Here is a 27,218-nt window from a genome sequence, read left to right on the forward strand (position 1 = left end):
TCCTCCACTATTACATAAGATGTTCCAGTCGTCAAGAGACTGAACTAGGGTTTGGAGTTGCTCGCCAGTGATCCAACCCTCTAAATGACTTTCACATCCAGCAGGGGTAACCTCCCATGTATAGGCGGATTGTGACAGCTGAATAGCTAAGTTGATCGAGCATAGCGCTAATAACAACAATGTCGTGGGTTTGATCACATAATGGCCTTTGTTTCACTTTTTTTGTTTGCCCAACGACTAATAGGAATGTTCAGTTCATTCTGTTATTTGAACATTAAGTAGGAATAAATTAAAAAAAAATATTTGTAGCTTTCTTTTGCAAAAGTTAAATTTATTCACCGTGGTGTCAGCACTGACGGATGTCACCTGATGAGGTACCTCCGCCCCCCCCCCCCCCTAGCTAGGTCACTTGCTATGTAACTATTAATACATAAACCATTCATCTCCCCATTGAATCACCCATTCCATCAAATGATAGCGTACCTTCACACCGTAAAACGACACGAGAGCATTTACATAATAGAGGTTTCCAACTTCCCATAAGTCAATAGTTATCCAACCTCAGTGCCGTGTTTAGAATTGAAAAGTCCTTGATCTATTTGAGATATGGGGTCCTTTTACGTGCCGGAGATGCCAGAGGCCCGTAAGCTAGGCATCACTGCCATAATTAGTATCTCCAGAATCCAGATATCCCCCATTCACACGCCCTATGAACTAGTAAAGTTCCCCTTTCAGACCTTGCGATCTATAGGGCAGATCGATGTAATGGTCATCTGTTTCTGTGGCCTACGATTAACGAGGGTGTCATGTGGCCAGCACAACGACCAACTGCCTTTACGTTTCCAAAACTAATGTCAGGTACCCTTCCCGAAATTAAGAATCCCAGTCTTTACCAGGATTTCAACCCGTGACGCCCGGTTCGGAAGCCAAGCGCTATATCACTCAGCAGGCCCCTCCGAATGAGCTCAAAAAGAAATAAAATTTGTTAATGTAACCGAAGATTCATTCTTCTCATGACAGTGCTGCAATTTTATCTTCTTTCACTTCGCATCATGTAAATCTAATTATGAAGATAACGGAGACATTGTTCCCACTCCAGGCCACGGATTTTTTTCACTGTCTTCTGCTTGACTGATGCATAGATATATGGTCACATGTCACGCTCTTCAGTATAAGAAATCATAAGAAATCTATCTTCTGCGTTTATCAAAGTATTTTAGTAGGCCTTAAAAAGGGAGAGGGGGGGGGGCGAATTTCTTGATTTTACGTCTAAACGTTACAAAAGCGTTTGTTTCCCTCTCTTGTTATTATTCATCCTGTTTGGTTAAAACAAATGTTCGAAGGTCATGGCCGCTTTAGTTTTTGGAATGTTCCAGTTTCAACTGAACATTTCAAACATTGTAAATTTTGGTGTTTTATTTGTATGTCAACTGCTGCCAGTGGCTCTCTTCTATGTCATTTAAAGCAAGCTGACCTTTAAAGCGTTTCGGGGAAAAAAAAAAAGGGGGGGGGGCTTATTTCGACCACCTTTCAGCTCACTAAAAAAATATTGCCTTTGGCATATGGTAGTTGTCACAGCTTTCCTATTATATAACTCTATCTACTTATAACTCGATAGAATCTACCTTAGGTCTCGATACGTCTTTAGGCATATCACACAAGCTGGACTCTGTCTAATCACTCTCTGAGAACACACTCCCGATCAATCGCGCAGAGTGTAAAAATAGATTATACATACATACATACATACATACATACACACATTCATCCGTGACATCTCGCCCTCCTAAAATTATAATCGATTTTTACAAAGATTACTAAATACAACGATTATAAAACAAATAGTAAACATTACACCACAATACAACAAAAATGTTCGTTCGATAGGCCACAAACGCTCTGAATATGCCACACAGGCGGTTATGTAGTCATTCAGACTTAAACATAGTCACAAAGATTTCAATGTAGTCACACAGACTTCAATGTAATAGGCACACAGTCTATATTTAAGACACACAGTCTTAGTATGCGAAGTGCTCAGTTAAATACTCAGAACGTGCGAAGTGTTCCTTTAAGGTAGGGTCTCAAACTCATTTCAGCATGTGGGCCGCAGTGGGAAGTAACAACCAGTCAGCGGGCCGCACCACGAAAAGAGTATGTTTTTCCATTAAATTTTACGAACACTGCAGTTAAATGCTAAAATAAAGTTTTTATAATTATTAATTACATTTAGTGTAGTTTATAACATGCACAGGCAGTTTAGATTACTAAAATAAGTTGACGTTGTGTCTGTCACTAGTAAAAAAGCAGAAACTGTATTCCCCCCCCCCCAACCCAAAAAAAAAACAAAAAAAAACCTATAATTACTAGGCCACTTGCAGTTAGCTCGTCACTCATGTTTCTGTCCACTCATCTGAGAGCGTTTGGCAGAGACCAGACCATCGACGTTAGGCATGCAGTCGCGTGTAGTGGCAAGCCGCAAGGTTGCTCTCAGATGCTCATCAGTCAGTCTTGATCGCAATGCTGTTTTGTTGATCTTCATTCTGGAGAAAAACTGTTCGCAAACGTACGTACTCCCAAACATCGCTAGAATTCTAGCAGCTGCGCAGAATAAGTTTGGAAACTTCTCTCTGGGAAGAAACTGGTAGAAAATCTGGAACGCCAACATCAGCGTATTTTTGCTTCAGAACAGTGTCACACTGCAGGTCCAGTAGATCCATCTGGACTTCCTCTGGAACGTTGTTCACGTCAACTGCGATACAGCAACTCTCCGTATTCCGTTTCTAAATCAGCTAGAAATTACACAAACTGTCTGTGGTTGAGACCCCGTGCACGTATGAAGTTCACCGTCTTCACGACAACATCCATCACGTTCTTCATTTGTAGACTTTTGCCACAGAGTGCTTCTTGGTGCTGAATGAAATGTATGGCTGCAAAAGGTCCCGCCAAGCTGAGCTGATTCCGTTTCTCTACAATTAATCCAACAACACCAACCTTCTCTGAACACATTGCTGGTGCACCGTCCGTAGCCACTGAAACAAGTTTTTCCCACGGTAGCCCACACCTGTCAATACAAGCTTCCAAATCTTGAAACACGTCTCGTCCAGTCGTCTTTCCTTTCATGGGTAGTAAGTCCAATAGTTCTTCAACAATGTTCAAGTTTTCGTCGACCCCACGAATAAATACAGCACAGTATGCGGTGTCTGTTACACCAGTAGACTCGTCCAGTGCAATGGAATATGCTACAAAGTCTTTTGCAGCGGCAATCAGTTGCTGTTTTGACTCGCTAGCGGCCAGCGGTTAGAATCAGGCCACCGTTCACCCAGCTTCTTCTGAAAGCCTAAGCGGTCGGTGGGCGACAGTGACACCTCATTTACTGATTTGTGGAGTTGTAAATCATTTCACGGCTTATATGTGGTCATTGTAAATTTTTTTTTTTGAATTTGCGGAAGTGTCCGCGGGCCACACAAAATAGTTTCGCGGGGCCACTTGTGGCCCGCGGGCCACGTGTTTGAGACCCATGCTTTAAGGAAACAGTTTGTGAAACACTGTTCTAGCGACACACGTTTAGTTGCTCATGCAATAGCGCCGACTTTTATCTAGGTTTGCTCTCAGTGGACAGTGACTTGAAATACCCTCCCGTCTTAAAAATTAGTATATGAAAAAGAAAATATAAAAAAATACTTTTAGAAAAAAACTGTACAAACTTTTTACCAGACAAAGAGAGTTGATATACGCTTAGTAAAAAAAAAATGTGTGGCCGCCTGTTCGAGTGATATGCGTTTTAATGCTAGTCGTCAATGTCGTCATCCCCTGACGAACGCTTGAGGTTTGGTCTGGAATGAATTATCTTCATTTCAAAATAAGTGTACGAAACTTGAAAAAACAAAACTTTAAATTGGGAGATCACTTACACAATCAACTTGTCTTTACACAGCTTAGATCAACTCACTCTGTCTGTCTGGTCTAGAGCTTTAACACGTTATTTCTCCCATACCCATTCTTGGATCATGCTTAAATTTTGCACAGTTATTCCTTGGTGAAGTAAATAGATGAATCGATAACAAAAAATTAACCAATTAATCAATTTTTAAGTACTGGTAATGAAATATTTTGTTTAATGCCAACAAGGGAAATTAATCATTCAACAGTCACAGATATGCTAAATATGTAGAGTTTCGTTCCCATAGATAATTGTACACGCTATGTCTCCCACATCTATTTTCGGATCAAGTTGAAACTTTAAACATTAATTTTTTTTTGTACCTAAAAAAACATGAATCAATTAAAAGTTAACCAATTTGCCATTGGACCTCATTCACCAATTGTAAACAAACAACATTTAGTCCATTATATATTGGTTATCAATTATTTTGATATGGAAAAATTAATATAGCTTCTACAATATTGAAATTTATTGTTGCGAAGGTGGAGTTCTTCCTCCTATAAAAGCTTTTTTTTTTAAAAGTATTTCTATATTTTGCCTTTTTCTTGTTCCTATTGTGTCCAGATAGTGTATCCAGTACTTCTGAAAGACCTTTTTGTTCCAGGTTATTTGCATTGCTGGATAGGAGTAAGATCATTCAAAAATCTATTCAGAAAAGCAACAAGTACACTACAAACTTAAATTCCTGTTTATTTTAAATTTTTTAAATTAGATTTTAGATCTATATCTAGACTTAGCTATCACAATGACTTGTTCAATTAAATGAATCATCTGAACATGTTAAGAGGTGGGGAAGTTAACAACGTACACAAATTCTACATTCGTAAAATGTTTTATATGTTTCGGATGTTCCTTCAGAGTTGAAGATAATTAATTCCTAGTCCAAACCTCCCTCAGGACGACGGGGGATGGGAGCGGGCAGGGTTTGAACCCGGGACCCTCGATGAATCTGAACGACAGTCAGGCGTGCAAACCGCACGACCAGGCAGCCATCCTCGACCAGGCAGCCATTCACGACCAGGCAGCCATTCAAACAATGAATGACAATTGATCTATATTTGTTTTGATAGTGTTCCTTCTTATTTAGATCGATCTAAAATTACTTAATTCGAGATCATCTAAAATTTAGAGCATTTAAAGTTTAAAAAAAAAGAAAAAGTGAAGACCAGAAAGTGAGGACTTAAAATTATAAATGATGGCTCCCCATGTCTCAGAAGACAATGGATGCTCCCATTAGATCTATAAATACGAAATAGAAAAAAAGATGACTTCCGTTAGAAGTTTTTATTATTGACGTCTGAAACTAACATGACTAGCTAGCTCTATTGACTATTAGACTTAAATTTACAGGCTGGTATATAAACGCTAGATATTTCATCACGGTAATCTAGATCTATAGTAGATTCTTATATTAGGCACACCGTATTCGGGAACTAGGTCAAATTTTTATTTTTTTATTTGGTGACGGTTTAACTTACTGTCACTGTGACACTGTCATGACTGTCTTACAAAAAAACTGAAAGCAGATTCTTATTCTGCAACTAAAGGACTATAAAAATAGCCGTGTTTCTTTGAATTACCACTCATAGTCAAGATTTTATTTTAAAATAAATCAGGTCACTTCATGCTCCTATAATAAACGCAGTTTTTGTGCTTTCTCCTTCAGCACACATCGAGCACCGTTAAGAAACACCACTATGTTATTGCTAATAAATTATATCTGTGTTAATTAAACATTATTTAGATTATATTAAAAGAAGTAGATTCACTTCTGCAATATGTATTTATAGTATATTGCCTCTCTCTCTCTCTCTCTCTCTCTCTCTCTCTCTCTCTCTCTCTCTCTCTCTCTCTCTCTCTCTCTCTATATATATATATATATATATATATATATATATATATTTTTATATATATATATATATATATATATATATATATATATATATATATATATATATATATATATATATATATATATATAAAAATATATATATATATATATATATATATATATATATTTTTATATATATATATATATATATATATATATATATATATATATATATATATATATATATATATATATATATATATGCCTACCTATATAATCTATGTGTAGAAACAGAAATAAATCTATATAATTATAGATCTATAAATTAATTATTATAATGTAACAAACATGATATTTTCAACTAGGCTACATGTATTCTCTGTCTCTTTCTTTTAATTCACATCCAAGGACCCTCTTCTTTTCATAATTTGGATGTTCGTTTTGTTACATCCCCTCCCTCCCATAGATGCTTATAATTCTTTTCATGACTCTCTCCCCCTTCCCTCCACTGCCTGTATGATAGGTTGTGACACTACACGCTTAGTGTATACCTCTCCTCACCACCAGCACTTGCCTGGCGTGATCACCTGCAGTGGGCATGGTCTCTGGCTTCAAATTAGCAGCCCGCACTTTTTCTTTCATTCATAAATTATATATTCTAGATATCTCGATATAGGTCACATTTATTTATTGAAAAAAATCATAGATTTATTAATCCCAATAATATTTCTTACGATTTTGCCTTGTGCACTATAGGAGAATGTGTTTAATTCATTATTATTCATTGAAACACCTCCTTTTTTAATTTTATTTAACAGCTAACAGTATGAATGTGATTGGAATGTCTTTCTAAAGATGTTTGGAAGCTTATTTTGATAGATCCACCAGTCTACGATCAAACAGGCTCATAATATAGCCTTCATCCCTTATATGGGTATGAATTGCCGGGGGAGGTTTAAACAATAGCTTTACATACTTGGTTACCGAGAATCTAAAAAACTGCCATCTGCTTTGGAAAAGCGGAACAAAAATACAGGAACTTATCTAAAATTGGACATGCACTGTCCCGAAACATCGTTTTTAGCTTCAAACATAAAAACAAATTAATTATTAAAAAAAAAAGCGACGTGTTTCTTAAAGGAGAATTCGATGAGCTGTGCCTAATATAAGAAGCTACTATATATAGTTACTAGAATCTACTCTAGTATTTCCTGAATCATTCATAAATTTCATACATTTATATATAATTTATTGTTTATAAATTGATGGCGATGAAGACCATAGGCCATAGGCATAGCATGATGATGATACTGTCTAATGATAGCCCAGGTACACTCACTGACTCACTGGCAATATAAGTTTAAAAGTTGTAAGTTACAAGTAACTACAGTGACTAAAAGTGACAGTCTGAGTTAAGTTAAGAGTCAGAGACAATCTCTTACTCACACTCATCAGTGAGTAACACTTACAGTGAGTCACAGATTAAGAGTTCAGTCTCACACACCCACGCCAACACTAGTCTATGATATAGATCTAGATAGAATCTGTAAGTCTATATTCTATATCTGAGTGTTTCTCCAGTACTGGTTACAACTAGGTGTTGGTTCACTAAAAAGTCTGTATTTCATAAGATTCAAATGTGGAAATACTAGCGTAGTAATTAACAGGAGTACTTAAACAATAGCGTGTCCCACAATTAACCATTGATGCGCCTCAAGCGTCGACACGATCAATCTCCGGCAATCTTGCACAAAAATCTCATTTAATCTGTTTTTTGTGATCTTTTGTGAATCAACAACCCATCAGGTACGTAGATATTTCCTTATTCTACTGAAATGTAAGCTTATTACAAATCATCATCATCATCAAACTCCATTAGAGTGAGGGCTTGAGAGGCTCAAATCCTCTCCTGCAAAAGCCCTGGACAGAAACCCTGCTGTCTTGCGTAGTGCATAAATGTCGCCATACAGGTCGAGAATTTTGGGTTTCCCAGACCTGTCGAGACGGAGATCAGCAAGTCTGGGGCAGTCAAACAGAATATGAGGCACGGTTTCCTCTTCTTCCCTGCAGTGGGGGCACCGTAAATCAAAATTTGGCCATAGCCACGAGAAATATGAGACTGCACTGTGCTATAATAGCTTGCTCAGGCCTGGACAGCCTCCACCACGGGGAAGTGTGGTCAGGGCGCCTCATGCGCTCCCAGACTCCACGGGCTTTTTGGGACTTGTCCCAGCACTCAAACCACTTTTCCATTTCTGTTTTTTGTATTATATCCAGGGCTTGATGAAAGCTTACAGCCTGATCAGTGGGTGGAATTTGCCCTCCCTGGTGGGCCAAAGAGTCTGCGATTGTGTTGCCAGTCACACCTATGTGACTCAGTACCCACTGCATTATTACAGGGGTGCCATAGCGTTGTTTGATGTTATGTGAAGCCATGATGACAGTGTTGATATTGGGGGGCCATGGTCCGGGGCTTTGCAAAGCCTGTAGTACAGATTTTGAGTCAGTGACCACAACAATCTGTGTTGCCCTCAAATGTCCCTCGCCGAGTTGAGAGTCAATGACTTTTAAGGCTTCACAGACTGCCATGGTCTCCGCATCAAAACTGCAAACACTACCACAAGGTCCAAAGATTTTGACTGTGTAAGAGCCAAGAAAGTCGATGTAGGCTCCATAGCCTGCTCTTCCAGAATCTATAGATGCCGACCCATCAGTGTATGCAAAAATAGCACTGGGCTTGAAGGTATTAATGGTCTCCAGAGCTAGGATTTGAAGGTCGTTAGATGAACGACTTTGCTTAGTGGCATTAGGGTATACTAATTTCAAGCGTATGTCTGGGGTTGTTTGATTGCAATATCCTAATCGAAGTGCTTTTTTATTACGAGGTTACTAAATTTAACCATTAAATCATGACGTCACGTGAAGCACTAGCTGCTACCATGCTAGCAAATCATCCAAGTTTCCCTCACAGTCAGATTGTCTTTCTAACAGACGCAAAAACAACCCTCCAATTTCTAACAGATGCAAAAACAACCCTCCAAAGCCTGCAAAACTCTGATTCCCCTTATATTAAAAACCTCAGAACAGCACTCACAAAGCTCAACCACAACAGCAAAAAAACTGTCATTCAATGGATACCAGCTCACATACAACTAGCAGGAAATGAGAAGGCTGACACACTCGCCAAGAGTGGGAGAACAAACTCACCAGTAAACTCTGCTCTCTATCCAGAAGAAATGAAGAAATTAATTGTAGATAAAATAAATGAAAAATGGACGAGCTCCCATCCGAATCATAAGAAAGATGATGCTTACTATAAGCTATCCCGACAAGACCAACGTCTAATCTTTCGACTCAGGACCGGACACAACAGAATGCGACAACACATGTTCCGGAAGCTCAAAATTGGAACCAGTGAAATCTGCCCATGTGGAGTATCACCAGAAAATGCCGACCACGTCCTCCAAAACTGCTCTCTCTACCAAGAGGCCAGTATAAGACATTGGCCCCAAATCACCCCAATAGAAAGAAAACTATATGGAGAGCTCCCTGATTTGGAAACCACTGCGCAGTTCATCTCATGTATTGGTCTAGTCATATGAACACTCCAACATAACAATGAGAACGATGAAGAAGAAGAAGAAGAAAAGAAGAAACGTGAAGCGTCTTGAATACAATGTTACTAAACAAAAAGTTTATATTTCTAAAACAATTATGTTGATGTAATAGTAGACGTGTTTAGGGATTTAAAATAATTAATTTGTTTTTATTTTGAGAAGTAAATTGGATTAGGCGTTGAGGCGCTCCATGGGACCCCGTGTTTTCCATGCATAAATTATGGCGTCACATGTAGCGTCTAATACGAGTTCAGGATTTGTTAAGTTTTCTGTATTCATGGAAAGTTTCAATTAAGATTAAATGATTTTAATATATGTTATTTATAAACTATTTTCATAATCATTTTAAATGAACATTTTTTTTTTGACATCTTTCATTTTATATTTTTTGTAATTTTACTTTACATCGTTTGGGGTGTTTCAGTGGACACTACCCAGTTTATTTACAAATGGTGTCCTAGTTTACGTCTGTTAAGTCCAAATAGATTTTAGTGATACTTTGTTAAAGATTTTACAGTGTCAGATAATATTAGCTACATCTAAAAGAAATAAAGCGGTACTGTTTAAGAAATATTAAATAATTAAAATTTACTTATTCTGTAAATAAGATTTAGAACTATTTGATCTTTCGTTTGAGGCGCATCTCGGACACTTGTCTTTAAAACTTTAAATAGCTAAACTCTAGATCTAGAAATCTAGACCTAAATCTAGATTTACTCTAGATCTAGATCTAATTATGTAATTCATTATCTACATTTACTCTAGATCTAGACCTTGATCTAATTATGTAATTCATTATATTATAGCTAGATTTACTCTTGATCTAGACCTAGAGTAGAGTACAAGAGTCTAGAATAGTCTAGTCAGTCTAGATCTAATTCAATATCTAGATTTAGATCTAAACTAGATTATTAGATTAGAAATCATTAGATCTTTTATGAATCTAGACTAATGACTCTAGACTAGGTCATTAATGATTTAGATTTAGAATCTAATTCTAGATTTAATAATATATTTTTCTTTAAATTGACAAGTATCTAGAAAATTATCTAGATCTATATTATAGACCTATTCTATCTTATATAATACAGACGTTACTTCAAAAAAGAAGATGATTACGTCCTACGCGTCATGCATTTAGTCATGCATATTAACCAATGACTTAAATTCTGCCAAGTCACTGGTTTTCCTGGCTAGCTCAGGCAACCCATTCCATGCTCTAATAGCACTAGGGAAGAACGAGTATTTGTACAAATTTGTCCTAGCATATGGGACGAGGAATGTGCCTTTATCTTTGTGTCTTTCAGAGTATTTTATTAAATTTTGTTTTTGTATTTGAAGATTATGGTTCAGTGTTTTATGTATTATTGCTACTTTACTTTTGAGCCTTCTGTCCTGAAGGCTTTCTAAATTTAGTGATTTTACTAAAGGTGTTACTCTAGTCAAATGTGAATATTCGTTTGTTATGAATCGCACTGCTCTATTTTGTGTCTGTTCTAGTTTCTTAATGTTTTCTTGAGTTGAGGGGTCCCAAACAGAGGATGCATTATATTCTATTATTGGCCTAACCAAGGTTAAATAACATTTTAGTTTTATGTTCTTATTTGATTTATAAGAAATTTCTTTTGATAAATCCTAATGCTTTGTTTGATTTTTTTGTAGTTTCATCAATATGTGGATTCCATGACAGTTTTTCATTTATTATAATACCTAGGTATTTTGCGTTTTTAGTCTGTGTTACTGGTTTGCCATGAATAAGATAAGTGGAATTAATTTGTTTTAGTTTTTTTGTTACTCTTAACAACTGACATTTTTTCTGGGTGGAAAGACATGCTCCAATTTGATTGCCATTTCTGTAATTCATCTAATTCTCTTTGTAAAATATCTGTGTCTTGTGTTGTTTTTATTGTTCTATATATTATGCAATCGTCTGCAAATAATCTGACTTTTGTTCCTGAAGTAATGCAATTTGGTAAATCATTTATGTAAATTAAAAATAGTAGTGGACCCAAGACTGTTCCTTGAGGTACACCTGAGTTTACTGTTATCGGTGTTGATTTAGAGCCATTTATTATTACAGTTTGTTCTCTCCCTATCAGAAAGTCTTTAATCCACTGATGCAGTGGACCATTAATTCCGAAATATTTTAATTTTTTAAGCAAACTATGGTGGTGAACTTTGTCAAAAGCCTTAGAAAAATCTAGTAAGATAGCATCTATTTGTTCACTATTATCTAAACCTTTTGAAAAATCATCAATTAGTCCTATTAGTTGTGTTTCACATGATCTATATTTCCTAAAGCCATGTTGGTATGGTGTGAGGACATTATGTTTGTCTAAGTGGTTTATGATGTTGCTACATATTATGTGTTCTAGGATTTTACATGTGATGCTGGTAAGTGATACTGGTCTGTAGTTTCCTGGGTCAGATTTTTCTCCTTTTTTAAATAGGGGGGTGACATTAGCTTCTTTCCAGTCCTTTGGTACTCTGCCCTGGTTAAGTGAAGCCTGAAAGAGTATATTGAATACTGGGGCTAGCTCATTACTTAGTTCTTTGAGTAATCTAGCTGGAATACCATCAGGTCCAGAAGCTTTATTTGGTTTGGTGTTGGCTAATAGTTTTTGAATTCCATTTTCTTGTACTACTATATCTTCTATGTTGTCTAATTGGTTCAAATTCAGTAATATGTCTTTGTCTCCTGGGGCTGAGAATGCTGATGCAAAGTATTTGTTTAGAATGTTTGCTTTAGTTTCATTATCATTATGTATTATGTTCATCTTTTAATGGCGCTACGCCTGTTGTTTCCATTTTCTTAGACTTAATGTATGACCATAGGCTTTTGTTGTTGTCTTTAGATATTACATTGTTTATGTATTCACTCTGCAGCTGTCTGCTTACTTTTTGGGTTAAGTGTTTAATTTTTATATACTTTTTGTAAACTCTTTCTGCATTAGTTTCTTTAAATTTTCTATATAGGTTTTCCTTCTGTTTACAAAGCTTCTTTAGTCTATTATTAAACCAGCATTTATTTATTTTGTTTGATGTGTATTTAGTTGGTATTTGATTTTCTATAATGCTTTTAAGATGGTTTTTAATGAAATTCCAGAGGTCATCGACTGGTTGGTTAATGTCTTTTTCTAATAAGAATGTTTGTTGAAAGTTTAATGCAGCTTGGTGTAGTTGTGTTAGGTTACATTTATTCCAGAGTAAGATTTTTCTTTTGGGTTTTATATTGGCTACTGCTTTTATCTGACTGTGTATTTTTATGATCTCATGGTCTGATAGACCAGGGATAATATCATAATCAACTACTAATCCAGGTCTGTTTGTTAAGAAGAGATCTAATGTGTTGTTTAATCTAGTTGGCTTTTTAATGATTTGATCTAAACTTAGGTTGTGTAAAGTTTCTATGAAAAGCTCATTTATGTCCTTAAGGTTTTGGTGTTTATCTATGGTTAGTGTTTTCCAATTTATATCAGGTAGGTTGAAATCACCCATAATCCAAAAAACTGCATTTTTATTTGTCTCTTTAAGTGTCGTAATCTGATTACATAGTTCCTGCATGTATTCTAAACTAGAATTTGGTGGTCTGTAAATGCTGCCTATTATTAGGGATGTTGAGGTGGTATTAATTTTACAAAATGTTGATTCTATATTTTTTGAGTTAGGTAAGGTAATTTCTTCTGCTATAAGAGTGTTTTTTATTGCTAAAAGAACTCCTCCATGATTATCAGCCCTATCTTTTCTAAAAATTTCATAATTACTATTGAAAATTTCTGCATTATAAATTTCAGGATGTAGCCAAGTTTCTGTGCCTGCAATTATGTCTGGTTTCTCACATTCTAATAAAATTTCTAAGTCTGCTGTTTTGTTCCTAATGCTTTGAAAATTTATTACTAAGGTTTTAAGGTATTTTGGTGTTACTTCTTTAGTAGGTTTGTTTAGTGAGGCTGTTGTATTAATTTTAGTAGATTTAGGTTTAACAGGAGTGGATCTGGCTAGTGGTTGGTGAGTTTGGTTTGGGATGGTGTTTAGGATGTTGTATGGGTTAGAAGTGTCTGCATCAAAGGAATCAAACAGTCCTGATCTAAACTGAGGTAACCCACTTGGTACACAGTGCCATGATGCATCTTTGTTGCCTAAGGCATAATACACAGGTGTATTCATATGGAGACATGATGCATGGTACCATTCATCGCAGGTGTCACATTGAATGGCTTTCTGTTTCATGGTGCATACTTTTTTGCAGATGTTGCATCTATCTTTAGATCTAGGCCCTGGATTTGACTCTACATCTCCTGCTATTAATATTAACAGTGATAGGTATTTATTTCTGCTGTGTCTGATTGAGAACTTCCATTTGTGATGGGTAATCTTCTTTAGTGTTATGGATGTGTATGTTAGGTTATTTTTTAAGTTGCTTTGTGATGATTGATTATGACTGTTGTATTCTATATTAAAATGTAGATTGTATCTAAAACAAAGTTTGGTTTAACCTGCACTTAATTTCCATTGTATTGTTTATACAGTATATTCAATTATATTGTATTCAGTTCTTTCAGTCTTAACTTAATATAATTAACAGTACTAGTCCTATACTATTGATTGAGTCTATCCCTATCAAGCAATTATGGGCATTACTAGACTAGATTTAAATAATGCACCAATATATAATATATGTTTATGAAAGTTATTAATAGGCCTATATATAATAGATCTATTTATTTTGATACTTATAAATTTTTATAAATTACAGATTTCAGTAATGGAGTATCTGTTAGAGTTTCAAGGCGTCTACAAGCCAAGAAAGACTCTAAATTTACAAGCATCAAAGCCTGAGCCGTGTTGCTGTTTTAGAGCGGAGAGAAAAGGAAAGGTTAAGAAAAGCTGCATACAGAGCCTAGTTAAGCCCACATGAAAAAGCTTGGATAAACAGAAAACGCAAAGAAAGAAAACAGCAAGCTAATAGTCCACTTAATGTCATCTCAGCCGAGGTTGGTGAATCACTAGGTACTGGATTCCAGACTCCAGTGGCGAAAAGAATGGCTGTTTCAAGGGCTTTGATGAAATTGCCTAGGTCACTTAAGAAATATGCTGCAGTTTTTGATGGTCTCACACAAATATTCTCCCCAAGAAAGTAAAGCTGTCAATGACATAAGCTTTCTGTGCCTACCTGAGAGAAGAACGCTCATCTTTCTAAACAACATTAAAGAAAGTATCAAAACCTAACTACACTCCACCAACAAAAAAAAAGTCAGATGTCTAGTGCTCATAGACAAGTACTCTGCAGTATCCTTAGTAAGTACAAGAAACTCAGAGGTTGTGCTACTCATTTCTAACATTTTGGTCTTCCAAGAAGTTTTATGTCCAAGTGCAAATCAGAACAAATTGCAAGAAAAAAAAACGAAGTGATTGCATTGCACAAAATGCCTTGGAAACAATATTCATTTTTTACAGTAGAGAGGATGTCTCAAGAACTGATCCCTCTCAATCATCTGTTAGTGCTCAAACAGGAAAACGTTTCATGCAAAAGCTACTTAACATAAGATGCAGTCTTGCTTATGTGAGTTCTGTTTGAAGATTTTTCTTTATATAGAGGGCATTAATAAATTTCTGATCAAAAAAGGACACAGAGAGCTGACATTAAAAAAAAAATCCAGCTTCATCACTCGGCGGTGATGGTACACTGCAAAAGGTAACAAAGTGGCGACCAGTAAATAAAGAAGGATCTTTCAATGACCTAGTGAGAGGTATTACATCTAACACTATTGCTTACAGAAATAGAAGCTGTTTCTGCTTTCCATGCAGAAATTCATATGGCAGTCAGTGCCTGCATGATGAAATATGTGGATCTTGGAAGGTGTTCAAACTTCAGAAACAAAATGGTAAGTACTTGTATTTATTTATTTTTAAATAGCACTTTACAATTATCTGAGAAAAAACATTATTCATTTTAAAATTACCTAATTGATTTCTAAATGAAATTGTTTCTTTTTCTTCAGTAGTGCAATCTCAGTCAAATCTTGAAGACTCTTTGGATGTCAGTCCCATATGCTCAAATTCAAAGGTAAAGAGCTTTTACATTTTAAAAATTTCCATTGAATCTTATGTTACCTGTATTGTATAAGTTGTTTTTTAATAATATACCCTGCTAAATAATTTTAGACTCACTTTAGAAATTAAGTATTTCAGCCCCATGTTGTTGTTTTTTCAGGCCCAAACAAATTCCTTCACTAATCAAAAGTACATTGTAAATAGCTGTGTGATTGTCAAGTATGGGGAAATATTCTATCCAGGTATAATTTTTTGCACTGTGTACCTTTTAATTTCAATAAACAAGTTCAAAGTATGTTTTAGATTGAAGTATTAACTTTTCAACATTGCTGGTAATTTTTTTTCTTACAGGTGTTGTGATAGAAGTCCTGAATGATCAGCGCAGAAATAATTTTTTAAAAAGGCACAGAAATAAAGAATATATTTGTATATCCAGAAGTGTAGGACATACAGTTAGTGTATGCAGACATGATTGTTACTGAAGTGATGTTGATACCAAATGGCAATAGTTTGAGAGTGGAATGTTTTGATTTTTGAATTTGTCAAATAAAATTTGTGTACAGTTTTATGCCTTTTCTTTTCTTTCTTTTTTTTTCAAACCTTTTTCTGTGTGTTAAAACTAACAAAAGATATAAAATATATATTGTCAATAATTTAAAATAATAACGATCATTGACTTGTGCACAGATAAGACAAAAATGTACACTTATAAACATTATTTAAAAAAATGGTGTCCCATGAAGCACCAGCAACATTTGGTGAAATTAAAGCAGCATTTTTACAAATGGGTACTTTATGACTAGAATAGTGAACTTAATAATAAGTCTAATGGATCACTTTAGTGCAAAAATAAAATAATTTCTATATTCTCACAGAATATCTTTTAAAAAAACTTTAACCTGTAGTGTCACAGGTGCTACGGTGTCCCAATTTTTGAATTGAGCTCAAATCCACTTTTTCTATGCAAAAGCATAAATTTTAGTATCTAAAGACTAATAACAATAAAGACAGTTATATTATGCTAAAATACAATGAATTTATCAATTGGTAGTTGTTAAATTATCAAGTGGTGTCCCGGTGATGCACCTGTGACGCAAAAGGGGGTACCCCTTGAATAGACACTGCTGTCAAAATCTACATCTTGCAATTCATTTTCTATTGATAAATTCTTAAAGTGAACTGGTTGAAGAAGTGAATACAGTTGAAATGAAACCAAAAACTTAAACTTTAATTTTTAGCATAATGTGACACTTTTTGGCACCAGTACTGGAGAAACACTCATATAGAAATCTAGATCTATGTGGTGACTATGACTACTAAGTGACAGTCTACTACTTAGTACTAGATCTAGGTATTCTAGTATTACAATAACACTTAGTAAGAAAGTGAAAGTGCTGCCTGTAAAGTGTAATGCTGTATTGTTGCCTGATGTAGAATCTTAATGCATCTAGAAATTTAGTCTGACCTATGACTAAGTCTGTACGATTTATGACATTATATATAATGTCACCCTAACATCATGTTATCACATTTATGATGTCCTGATAACTAGGTTTATCACTACATCTATATCCTATAGATCTAGTCAATAGAGTCTGAATAGACTCATTGCTGCGAAATGCCTGCAACGGTATTCATGATAGTCAACGTGACAATAATATGATTCATAAAGACATAGATCTAACTATGTCTATAACAATTAAGATTACTAAGAATACTTTGATATGACTTGAATCAATCTAGATCTTTAACTATGTCTATAACAATCAAGATTACTATGATAACTTTGATATGACTTGAATCTATCTAGATCTTTAACTTAAGTAGTCTTTTTCTTAGTCCCAGAATTAGAAAATGGCTGTCAACTGTCTTTGTTGTTGTCACCTTCTCCTTTAAGCTTCTTCAGAGAGTATGCTTTTCAAGAACAAGAATCATGAGTCGATAATATTCTTAAAAACTTAAAATATCGTTGCTTTAAATTTAGTATGTAGTTTATAGTTTAGTAACATCTTTCCATTCAGATCTCTCTTGAGCTTTTTATCTCTATGCCGAAACTCTAAGTTGTTGTAGATCTGTCGCCATATCTTCAATCCATTTTATTTATGTTCTGCCCTTTGTTTTTTGTTGGTATACTTTTTTCGCTCCTCTGTTGTCTGACATTCTTTTGGAGTAATCTTCCCAACGTAATCTGCTCTTTTTTATACATTTTTCTAAGGATTTGTTATCTCCAAGTATTTAGCAGACTTTCTGTTGTTTTTGTCAGTGCCCAGGTCTCACTTGCATACATGGCTACTGGTCTTATGATGTTTATATATACTTTTTTTTCTCTTTTCATTGATATACACTTTACTTTTGCTTCTAAGTATGTGCTGGGTGCTGTAGAATGCTTGTTGTCTGCTGCTAGTCATTCCTTTTATTTCAGCCAATAGGCTATTTTAAGATCTGCTTAGCAAAGGAAGTTTTTATTATTATTCTCCTGTGTCTGCAACTCTTAATAATGAACCAATTAGTTCATTTTTTCCAATACATTCTGAGACAATGATCTTCATCTTTAAAAAAATAAATGTATCATAAGGTTCCCTTTGATTCTCCAGACCATCACACTAATGAAATAACACAATAATTTTCTGGCAGAATGATCTCCACCTAACAAACCAAACTATGTCTGTGACATTACTTCAGCAGATGGTGCTACTGTTTGTCAACATCACTTGTTTTTTTATTTAGCATGTGAGGCTACTGAAAAACAAATCCTCTTTCAATATTTTTTGGAAATAAATTTATTTGTTTGGCTTTATATGTTGTAATGATTCTCTCCAACAGGCCTTCTGTAAACACTGATCAACACAACAAATCCAACTCAAGAACTTGACAACAAGAGTTCCAAAATAATGTGGTTCTTTAATAACAAACAAATAACATCCAATATAAATACTACACAATTGTCTACAGGATACACTGGCTAAAAATGCTTTACTAAACTCTAAATTGCTGTACTGCCATACTAAACTCTCTATCTATTCTGGACTCATACTACTTCACTTGAGAATTCACTACTAATTCACTTGAGAATCCACTATCCCCGGACTGACTTCACTGTAGACTAATAGTTAGGTTCCCCTAAGGTTTCAATCACATGATCATAACATGAGTCATATTTATGTGTAACATTCATACCAGTACTGTCCCTTGTCCATCAACACTCTACACTTAACTGTATTACTGGCCTGTGTCAAATTTGTCAGGTTATGACACACAGTTAACCCTATCATGTCCTTCAGAAATGAACATTTCTTCAACTGAGCCTAAACTTCTTGCTGGATGGCAGGGGATGAGCTGGATTCAAACTTGGAACATCATCTTGATGACAGGATGGCTGCCTGGTTGCTGGTCTTGATTGTCTTCAGTTCAAACCCTGCCTGTCATCATCTCTTGCAATTCTTAGGTGGTTTGTGTTAGGATGTAATACATTTTCAAATCTGAAGGAATATCAGAAACAAGTAAAAGCAACAAACAGCATGATCAATGACCACATGAACAGGCAGGCCTTCATCTGCATTACTAGTATTCAATTCAATAGATATATATTTTTATATATAGATCTATATACTAATATTTAATTATTGTGCTTTGTAGCCTAGATATAGCCTAGATATTGTGCTGTATACTGTGTAATATATGTACTGTATAGCCATATAGTGCTACAGAATGTAAAATATAGCCTAGAAATTGCACTATAAATTTAGTTTTTGATAGAGTTACATGAGTTTATTTGAATATATGATTAGTTAAAATTAAGTGACCATGTATTCTCTGACCCAGTTTCTAGAGTCAATAGCTTGCCTTATTTTCTGTCAGTAATAAACATAAATATAAATAAGTTGACACTTGAGTTAACTTGAAGTTTTCTCCTTGATTTCCTTCCCTTAAGTATACTGCACTATTCAACACATTCAGAGAGGAAGCAGCAGCACAAACTTCACCATTTTTAATCTTTCTATTTTGTTGTTGTCATGTTCTCCACTGTTGGCTATGGTGAATTTTTCCCTGACATTTGGCTGGGTCGACTCTTTATGATTCTAACCATTGCCCTGGTCTTTGTTTTTATATCAAGCCATGTAATCATACTCAAGTCTCCCAATCTAGCTAAGTAAAGGGATACTTTACTTTACTACAAACATTCCAATGGAACTTAAACATTTTAACTCATTTCTTCTAACTGGTTCATTGTTATAAATCCATTCTAGATTCAAGGAATCTTAGCCACATACATGGAAAGAGTTAACTGTGGTGGAGACTACCGTTTGGGTCTATCTAAGATCAAGAAGCATGTGATTGTCTGTTCTACAACATTAACTCTTGACAGCCTGATAGACTTCCTGAATGAGTTTTATGGTAATCCTAACTTAGAGGTGAGGCCATTGCTTGAATATATGACCATTAATAGCACTTTAAAAGAGTTGTACTTTAAGGCTCTCATAAAATAACAAAAATACTACAGATTTGATGAGGTAACCTCCGCTTGGGAGTCATTTTACAGAAGATTGAATCATATCAACTTGCAAAGAGATATGTGGCTAAATTTTTTAAAAATTGAATAACAAAATATTTTAATTTTGTCAGCTATTTAGTCAAAAATATTGATAAATACACTATTGGCTTTGATTCTCATGGCATATAACTTATAACAAAACAAACACAAATGAATAGTTAGACTACCACATGATAAAGAAAGGTTTGAGGTAAGTAATCTTTAATCATGGGTTATGTTGGCAAATGACATGCAGGTTTTTTTCGTCTTTCTCCTACAAAACTTCTAGGATATGGCTGGGTTGCAGGTGGTCATGACTTCCACAGTATGATGTGGAGGGTTATAAGGGAAAACCTGCATAATCTATTCACCCTAACACAAAAAACTTCCCACAAGCCTCAGCTGAAGGCACGGTGGCTAAGCGGTAAAGTCTAGTAATGTACTTCTTCAGTTCCGCCGTATGGTAACGTGATCAATTTGATTCTCTGTTTTATTGTCTAGTGAAACCCATGTCACTTTGTGGCATTTTTTGTGGGGGAAAATGCTGCCTCCTATCACTAATTCATTAAATGTGAAGAAGTCTGCAAACATTTCTCCATTTTCTTTTATAATGCCAAGTCCATGGGTGCCCATACTTTTCTCTCTCTCTCTCTGTGTCACTTCCCACTTTGGCATTCAAGTCTCCCATGAGGATCAAAACATCTCTTGTAGGTATTTTGTCAACTATACTTTGCAATTGGTCATAAAATGTATTTTTGTCAGTATCACTTGCAAGGTTGGTGGAAGCATAGCACATAATGATGTGAACATTTTTGAACTTAGACTAAAATTTGGCTCTAATTATTCTTTCTGAAGCTGAGATTTTTTAAAGCTTCCTTGTTTAGTAGTATTGCTACACCATTTTCATGTAAGTCATCTTCTTTTTCCTTTCCAGAGAAGAGAAGGGTTTCTCCTGATTGCAGTCTTGTTTCACAGAATGTGTTCCATCGAAATTCACTCATTTCCAGGATATGTAGTTTGTAGTTGGCCATTTCCTTTGCAATTTGAGCACATCTACCTGGTTCTAGTAAAGTACGGACATTCCATGTTCCCAAGTTAAATGCTGCCTTCTGAATAAGGAAGTGTTTCTTTTTCATTGGTTTAAGTAGAGTGGTCAGCCTCACAGGATTCGTTCGACTTTCCCTGCATAGCTTCATAAGTCTCCTTTGTGGAGCTCTACTTTCGCCTCTGACAATGTTTGTGTTTTTGTTCTGGTTTCTATAACACTATTTTTTCAATGGACAGGTTGTTAGCCTACCTCGCACAACCCCTGTGTCCTTGGGAGGGGGATGCACCTTTTGTCTGGCTTGGTAGTACATGCCAGGAGTGATGAGCTCCCACCAGTATAGCTCTGAGGGTCATTGAGGCACTCAAGCTGTCACACCACAGCATGGTATGTGCATCAGGTGTGCATCTAGCGCGTCAGACATTTACACAGCTAAAACCAACGTGGAAATCTCCTCACATCTCAAACAAGATTAAACTAAGAATCTTTAACTCTAATGTCAAGGCTGTCCTACTGTATGGCTCTGAAACATGGAGAACAACTGAAGCCACAACAAAAAAAATACAGACCTTCATCAACAGATGCCTGAGAAATAACCTAAAAATACACTGGTATGACAAAGTAGAAAACACCAAACTGTGGGAGATGAGTGGACAGAAAAATATAGAAGTGCTGATCTTAGAGAGGAAGTGGAGATGGATTGGTCACACCCTTAGAAAAGATACCAGCAACAGAGCTAGGCAGGCCTTAGAGTGGAACCCCCTGGGAACAAGACTCAGAGGAAGACCAAAAAGAACATGGCAACGCAGTGTACTTGAAGAAGCAGAGAAGACGGGAAGAGCTGGGAAACCATCAAAAAACTAGCAAGAGACTGTGGAGAGTGGCATGTTTTTGTGAAGGCTCTATGTTCTATGAGGAACTCATAGGAGTGATGATGATGATGATGGAAACTGAGCATCACTAGTCTTTGGCAAAGTCACAACAAACATTTTTCAAAGACATGAAACAGCTGGGACTAAGTGTTAGATTATGTCAGGGTAGACAAAATCATAGGCAAATACAATAAGTTCTTAGCAACTTGAAATATGGTATCTAAATGTAGCCTTCTTTATTTCATTGTTTTAAGGACCAAATGATGACAGACAATTAATGCGTGTATATTCAGCATTCCACATTTTTCATTCCAACAAGGACATCTGTACAATAAAGTCTCTATTTTCATATTTATATATATCTGAGAGATGAAGAATAAGGGCAATACAAATAGATTGTTCACACACACATGCATGCATCCGTTACTTTATTAGTATGAATAATAAATAAACAAAATCTATATCAGAACTTTCAGAGTCATGGATAAAAACTAAATAGTTTAATTGCTTTCTAATTAACAAATTATTTTTGTGCATTTCTTTTTTTTTTATGTACATATTTAGCTAAAGAATTACCTTTTGACTGAAAAAAACTCATTTAGTTTTAGTTTTATTCCTTAATTATTGAATTCATACATGCAGACACTATGCAAATAATGTATTGAATTTTGAATATTTATTGTAGATCATTATTTGGGACAAACATGTTAAAAACATTTTACTAGCTCCAGAGTTTAGACTTAGTTTAACTTCAAAATCTTTATCAATAGTTAATCAGTACGCTAGTCATCAACATTTAGTTTGTTTTATTCTGCTAGACATAGACCACTGTCTTTTAGGTCTTGTTGCTTAGTTTAGCTTGAATTTTCCATTGTCCTCTCTCTATGTCTCTCTTGTTTTTTCCTTCTGTCCCTCTTTCTTTCACTATTCTTGTCTAGGTCAGTGTATTGTTCTCATTCTAAGTATGCAAGTAACATAAAAAAAGTTGTAAAAAAAAAGACAATCCCTCTCAACTTTTTGTAAGAGGGATTACTTTGCTCGTAAATCTTAATAACTAATTCTTCTTCTTCTTCATCGTTCTCATTTTTATGTTGGAGTGTTCATATGACTAGACCAATACATGAGATGAACTGCGCGGTGGTTTCCAAATCAGGGAGCTCTCCATATAGTTTTCTTTCTATTGGGGTGATTTGGGGCCAATGTCTTATATGGGCCTCTTGGTAAAGAGAGCATTTTTGGAGGACGTGGTCGGCATTCTCTGGTGATACTCCACATGGGCAGATTTCACTGGCTCCAATTTTGAGCTTCCGGTGCATGTGTTGTCGCATTCTGTTGTGTCCGGTCCTGAGAAAGATTAGACGTTGGTTTTGTCGGGATAGCTTATAGTAAGCTTCATCTTTCTTGTGATTTGGATGAGAGCTCGTCCATTTCTCATTTATTTTGTTTACAATTAATTTCTTCATTTCTTCTAGATAGAGTGCAGAGTTTATTTGAGAGTTAGTTCTCCCACTCTTGGCGAGTGTGTCAGCCTTCTCATTTCCTTCTAGTTGTATATGGGCTGATATCCATTGAATAACAGTTTTTTTGCTCTTGTTGTTGAGCTTTGTAAGTGCTGTTCTGAGGTTTTTAATATAAGAGGAATCAGAGTTTTGCAAGCTTTGGAGGGTTGTTTTTGCATCGGTTAGCAAGACAATCTGACTGTGAGGGGAACTTGGATGATTTGCTAGCATGGTAGCAGCTAGTGCTAGTGCTTCCCTTTCTGCTCTGTGACTGTCAGAGAGCTCTCCAGTTGCAATGGATTTTTCTAGTTTTCCTCCATCTGGCCATTCGATAAGTATTCCAGCTCCTCCATTTGTGGTGGCTTTATGGGATGAGCCATCCGTGTAAACTCTGATCCACTGATTGCTAGGGTAATTGGTATGTAGAAAACAGTTCACTATTTCCTTGAGCTCTGTTGGTCTGTAATCAGATTTTCTTTTTATGTTTTCAATATGGTCCCTTATAGTAGGAAGAGGGCTTTCGTCCCAGGGTGGAAATTCGTTATAGTGTATCGAGGATTCCAGAGTAATTTTTTCAAGTTGGTGTTTCTTTTTTAGGTTTAGAGATTCCTGTATGAAATTGGTCCTTTTGAGATGTTTTTTTTGCCAGTTTTGTAGATTTTTGTTCTGAGTGGGTGCCTTTCAAAGGTTTCCAATTTAGTGAATTGGGAAAGGATTTTTATTTCTCTTCTTTCACCCAGAGAGATCAGGGCAGTGGTTTCCTCCATAGCTCTAATGGGTGTTGTTTTGATTGCTCCTGTCATTATCCTTAAACCAATATTTTGAACCTTGTCTATTTTTCAGTTGGGCTGCTGAGCCCCATGCTGTGGCACCATATTCTAGTACAGGTCTTACATAACTGGTATAGGTCTTTTTCAGGATGTTGTGATTAGCTCCCCAATCTGTGCCAGCTAATTTTTTCAAGAGGGATAGTCTCTGGATGCCTTTACTCTGTGTTTTATCTATTTGGTTTTTCCAGGTTAGTCTCGGATCATAGGTGACTCCAAGATAAGTAGGTCTGTCATTTTTTTCTAAAGCTTCCTTATCTAATGTTAATTTTATTGTTTGTTGTTTTGTTGACAGTGAGAATATGGTATATGTTGTCTTTTTTGTGTTAATGGACATGCCCCAGTCTTTGGACCAATTATTGAGTTTATCAAGAGCATCTTGTAATCGAAATTTCGATGTTCCTACATATTCTTCTGTGCTAATTAAGGCAAGGTCATCTGCATACATGCTGCTTTTAACTTTTTTGGGTAGGTTTTGATTTAGATCGTTTATGAATATTAGAAAAATTGTTGGGGATAGGACTCCTCCTTGGGGGACGCCATTTTTTATACCCACTGTGTGGCTTCTTTGTCCTTGCATGCAAACTAAGGCTTTTCTGTTATTTAGTTATTCCTTTATCCAGTTGTACATTCTGTGGGATATGTGATGCTGGATTAGCTTGAGCAAGAGACCTTGTTCCCAGACTTTGTCAAATGCTTTTTCTAAGTCAACCCACACAATTGTTGTTGGTTTCTTTTCTTGAAAGCCGTCTTCTATTTCTTGTGTGATGAAGGCAATTTGATCGTCTGTTGATCTGCCTTTTCTAAAGCCAGCCTGGGCTTCAGTGAGTAGGTTATTTGACTCAAGGATCCATGTCAGCCTTCTATTTATCACTCTTTCCATCAGTTTGCAAGTACAGCTAGTGAGGCTGATGGGACAGTAGCTATCCAGTTTATTTCTTGGTTTGTCGTGCTTTATTATAGGGATCATAATGGCTTTTTTCCAGATGTTTGGAATTCTGCCAGATTTCCAGCTAGCATTGAATAATTGTAGCAGTTTTCTTTTGGCTTGAGGACCCAAGTGAAGAAGCATGTCATTTGATATTTTGTCTGGGCCCGGGGCTTGTTTTGGTTTGAGGACTTTTAGGGATTCATCTAGTTCCTTCATTTTAAGATTAGTGGTCATTCCCAAGGAGTAAGCTGGATTGTTTTCTTTAATTTTATCTTGGATTTCTGAGTTTACATCTTTATTTCTACTTTCATTAATTTGTATTTGTCCTACGCTTTGGAAAAACTTAATGAATTCATTTGCTGCTATGTTGGAGTTCAGACACATATTGATCTCAGACTTTTGTATATGATAGAGCTAACCATTTTTATCATTGTTCTTCAACATCAATTCTGTTCTTAGGTTGTTCTAACAATATGTCAAATGATGTGGACCCGTGATGTCACAGCTATTCTTAGAGACTCTCAAACAGTTATCAGGGGAATGAGGGACTTCGAACAAAGAAGCTTTACAGTAAAAATTTTTATTTGATTTTATATTTCACAAAACTTATCTTTTCTACCATTATGTATCAGCACTTAAAATATATCAGTACTTTCAAAATCACTTTCTATCAACAGGAGTTAAATCTTCTAGCTGGGGCAGTGAGAGGAGAACTTCCTAAACTGGCACGAGCTACACTCTGCGCTCTTATTACAATCAATGTTCATGCACGGGACATAATTTCAGAAATGGTGAAAAAACAGGTCAGACATTTTTTGACATTGAACTTTTTCATCTTCCTAATATTATTAAATTCCATTTGATGGCTAAATCAATTTTTTTGACATCATTAGAAAATACATATTGCTTCATGCAACAAAGACCTCTTCTTAAAAGATGACTGGTGAAATGTGCATTAAAAATATTTTTAAATGAAATGTATTCATTGTAAAATCTGTAATGACAACACCTTATAGTGCCCCAAGTACCCTATCTATCCCTCCATGCTGTGCAAAAAGAAAGACCATTATGTGTGACCCTTGAGGTAACAGAAATGTTTTACATGCAGCCCTGAGATTACCAAAAGCTTTAAAATCTTGTATTAGATTGTAATATCTATAGCTAATATCTTACAAATAGTATGTCTGAAAAAAAATCAAAGCTTTACAAATTAATGAGTCAAATGGAATTTTAAAAATGGTAATCCATTGTAAAAAAGACAAAATCCTAATTGTCCCAAATGTGGTTAATTATGCCTATATTAATCAGCACTCAAGACTTCATGGTCAAAAAAAAAAAGACCATTTAGAAAAACTTCGTTTAAATAAACACAAGATCTTCTTTTTAAAAAGATAGAAAGGAAAATCACAAGTTACAGTTTCATTCTTTCGCTTTTACAAACTGTGTTTTTGGGAAAATTTTTTGTTTTTAAAAATAAAGAATAGTTTCGGTAATGGTGATGAAATGTAGCACAGTGCTTTACCTCTTTTACATTTGTAACTATAGGACTCATTTTAGTCTCTTTAGGTCTGTGTCATTATCATCTGCATATAAATAAAAAATCTTTCTGGGGATCAGTATAATGCTAGAAACAAAACAAAAACATTTTCTTTTCTGCACATGAATGGAAACATTGCATGTGCATTCAAAACATTTACAATCTAGAGGAAATATATCTTATAAATATTTCAAGTTGTAAGTTGTAGCTGCTGGCAGTTTTAAAATCTCTTTAGCCAAGTTTTTTGATGTGGCATTTCTTTTGATCTACTAGATTCATGAATCTCTTTGGCCTTCTTTCATTTGTTTGTTAAATGAAGAAACAACAAAACTTGTGTTGACAGGTATCAGAACTTTTAAGTTTTGACTGGCAAAAACAACTCAGATATTATTGGAATATGGAAGTGGACAACTGTGTTGTCTGCATGTCAATTGCTGTCTACACCTATGGCTATGAGTACCTTGGAGCCTGTCCTAGACTAGTGATTACACCTCTGACTGTAAGTTTATTGATATGGATATCGTTGGA

At 35.5% G+C, this 27,218-nt stretch overlaps 1 protein-coding gene across 2 annotated transcripts in view; it reads left to right on the plus strand.

Annotated features, from left to right (window-relative positions):
- Positions 1-7,315: 7,315 nt before the first annotated feature.
- The window catches only part of LOC129922303 (dynein axonemal heavy chain 6-like), a 31,116-nt gene continuing 11,213 nt past the window's right edge, over positions 7,316-27,218 (plus strand). For both annotated transcript variants that reach the window (XM_056007821.1, XM_056007820.1), the window contains exons 1-8: positions 7,316-7,583; positions 14,151-15,279; positions 15,397-15,461; positions 15,609-15,690; positions 19,696-19,860; positions 25,613-25,723; positions 25,831-25,956; positions 27,034-27,189. In XM_056007821.1, coding sequence (XP_055863796.1) covers positions 15,670-15,690; positions 19,696-19,860; positions 25,613-25,723; positions 25,831-25,956; positions 27,034-27,189 — 579 coding nt within the window. In that variant the 5' untranslated portion in view covers positions 7,316-7,583; positions 14,151-15,279; positions 15,397-15,461; positions 15,609-15,669. The remainder of the gene's footprint in view (positions 7,584-14,150; positions 15,280-15,396; positions 15,462-15,608; positions 15,691-19,695; positions 19,861-25,612; positions 25,724-25,830; positions 25,957-27,033; positions 27,190-27,218) is intronic.

This window comes from Biomphalaria glabrata, chromosome 13 (genome assembly GCF_947242115.1).
Source record: "Biomphalaria glabrata chromosome 13, xgBioGlab47.1, whole genome shotgun sequence".
Taxonomy (NCBI): domain Eukaryota; kingdom Metazoa; phylum Mollusca; class Gastropoda; family Planorbidae; genus Biomphalaria; species Biomphalaria glabrata.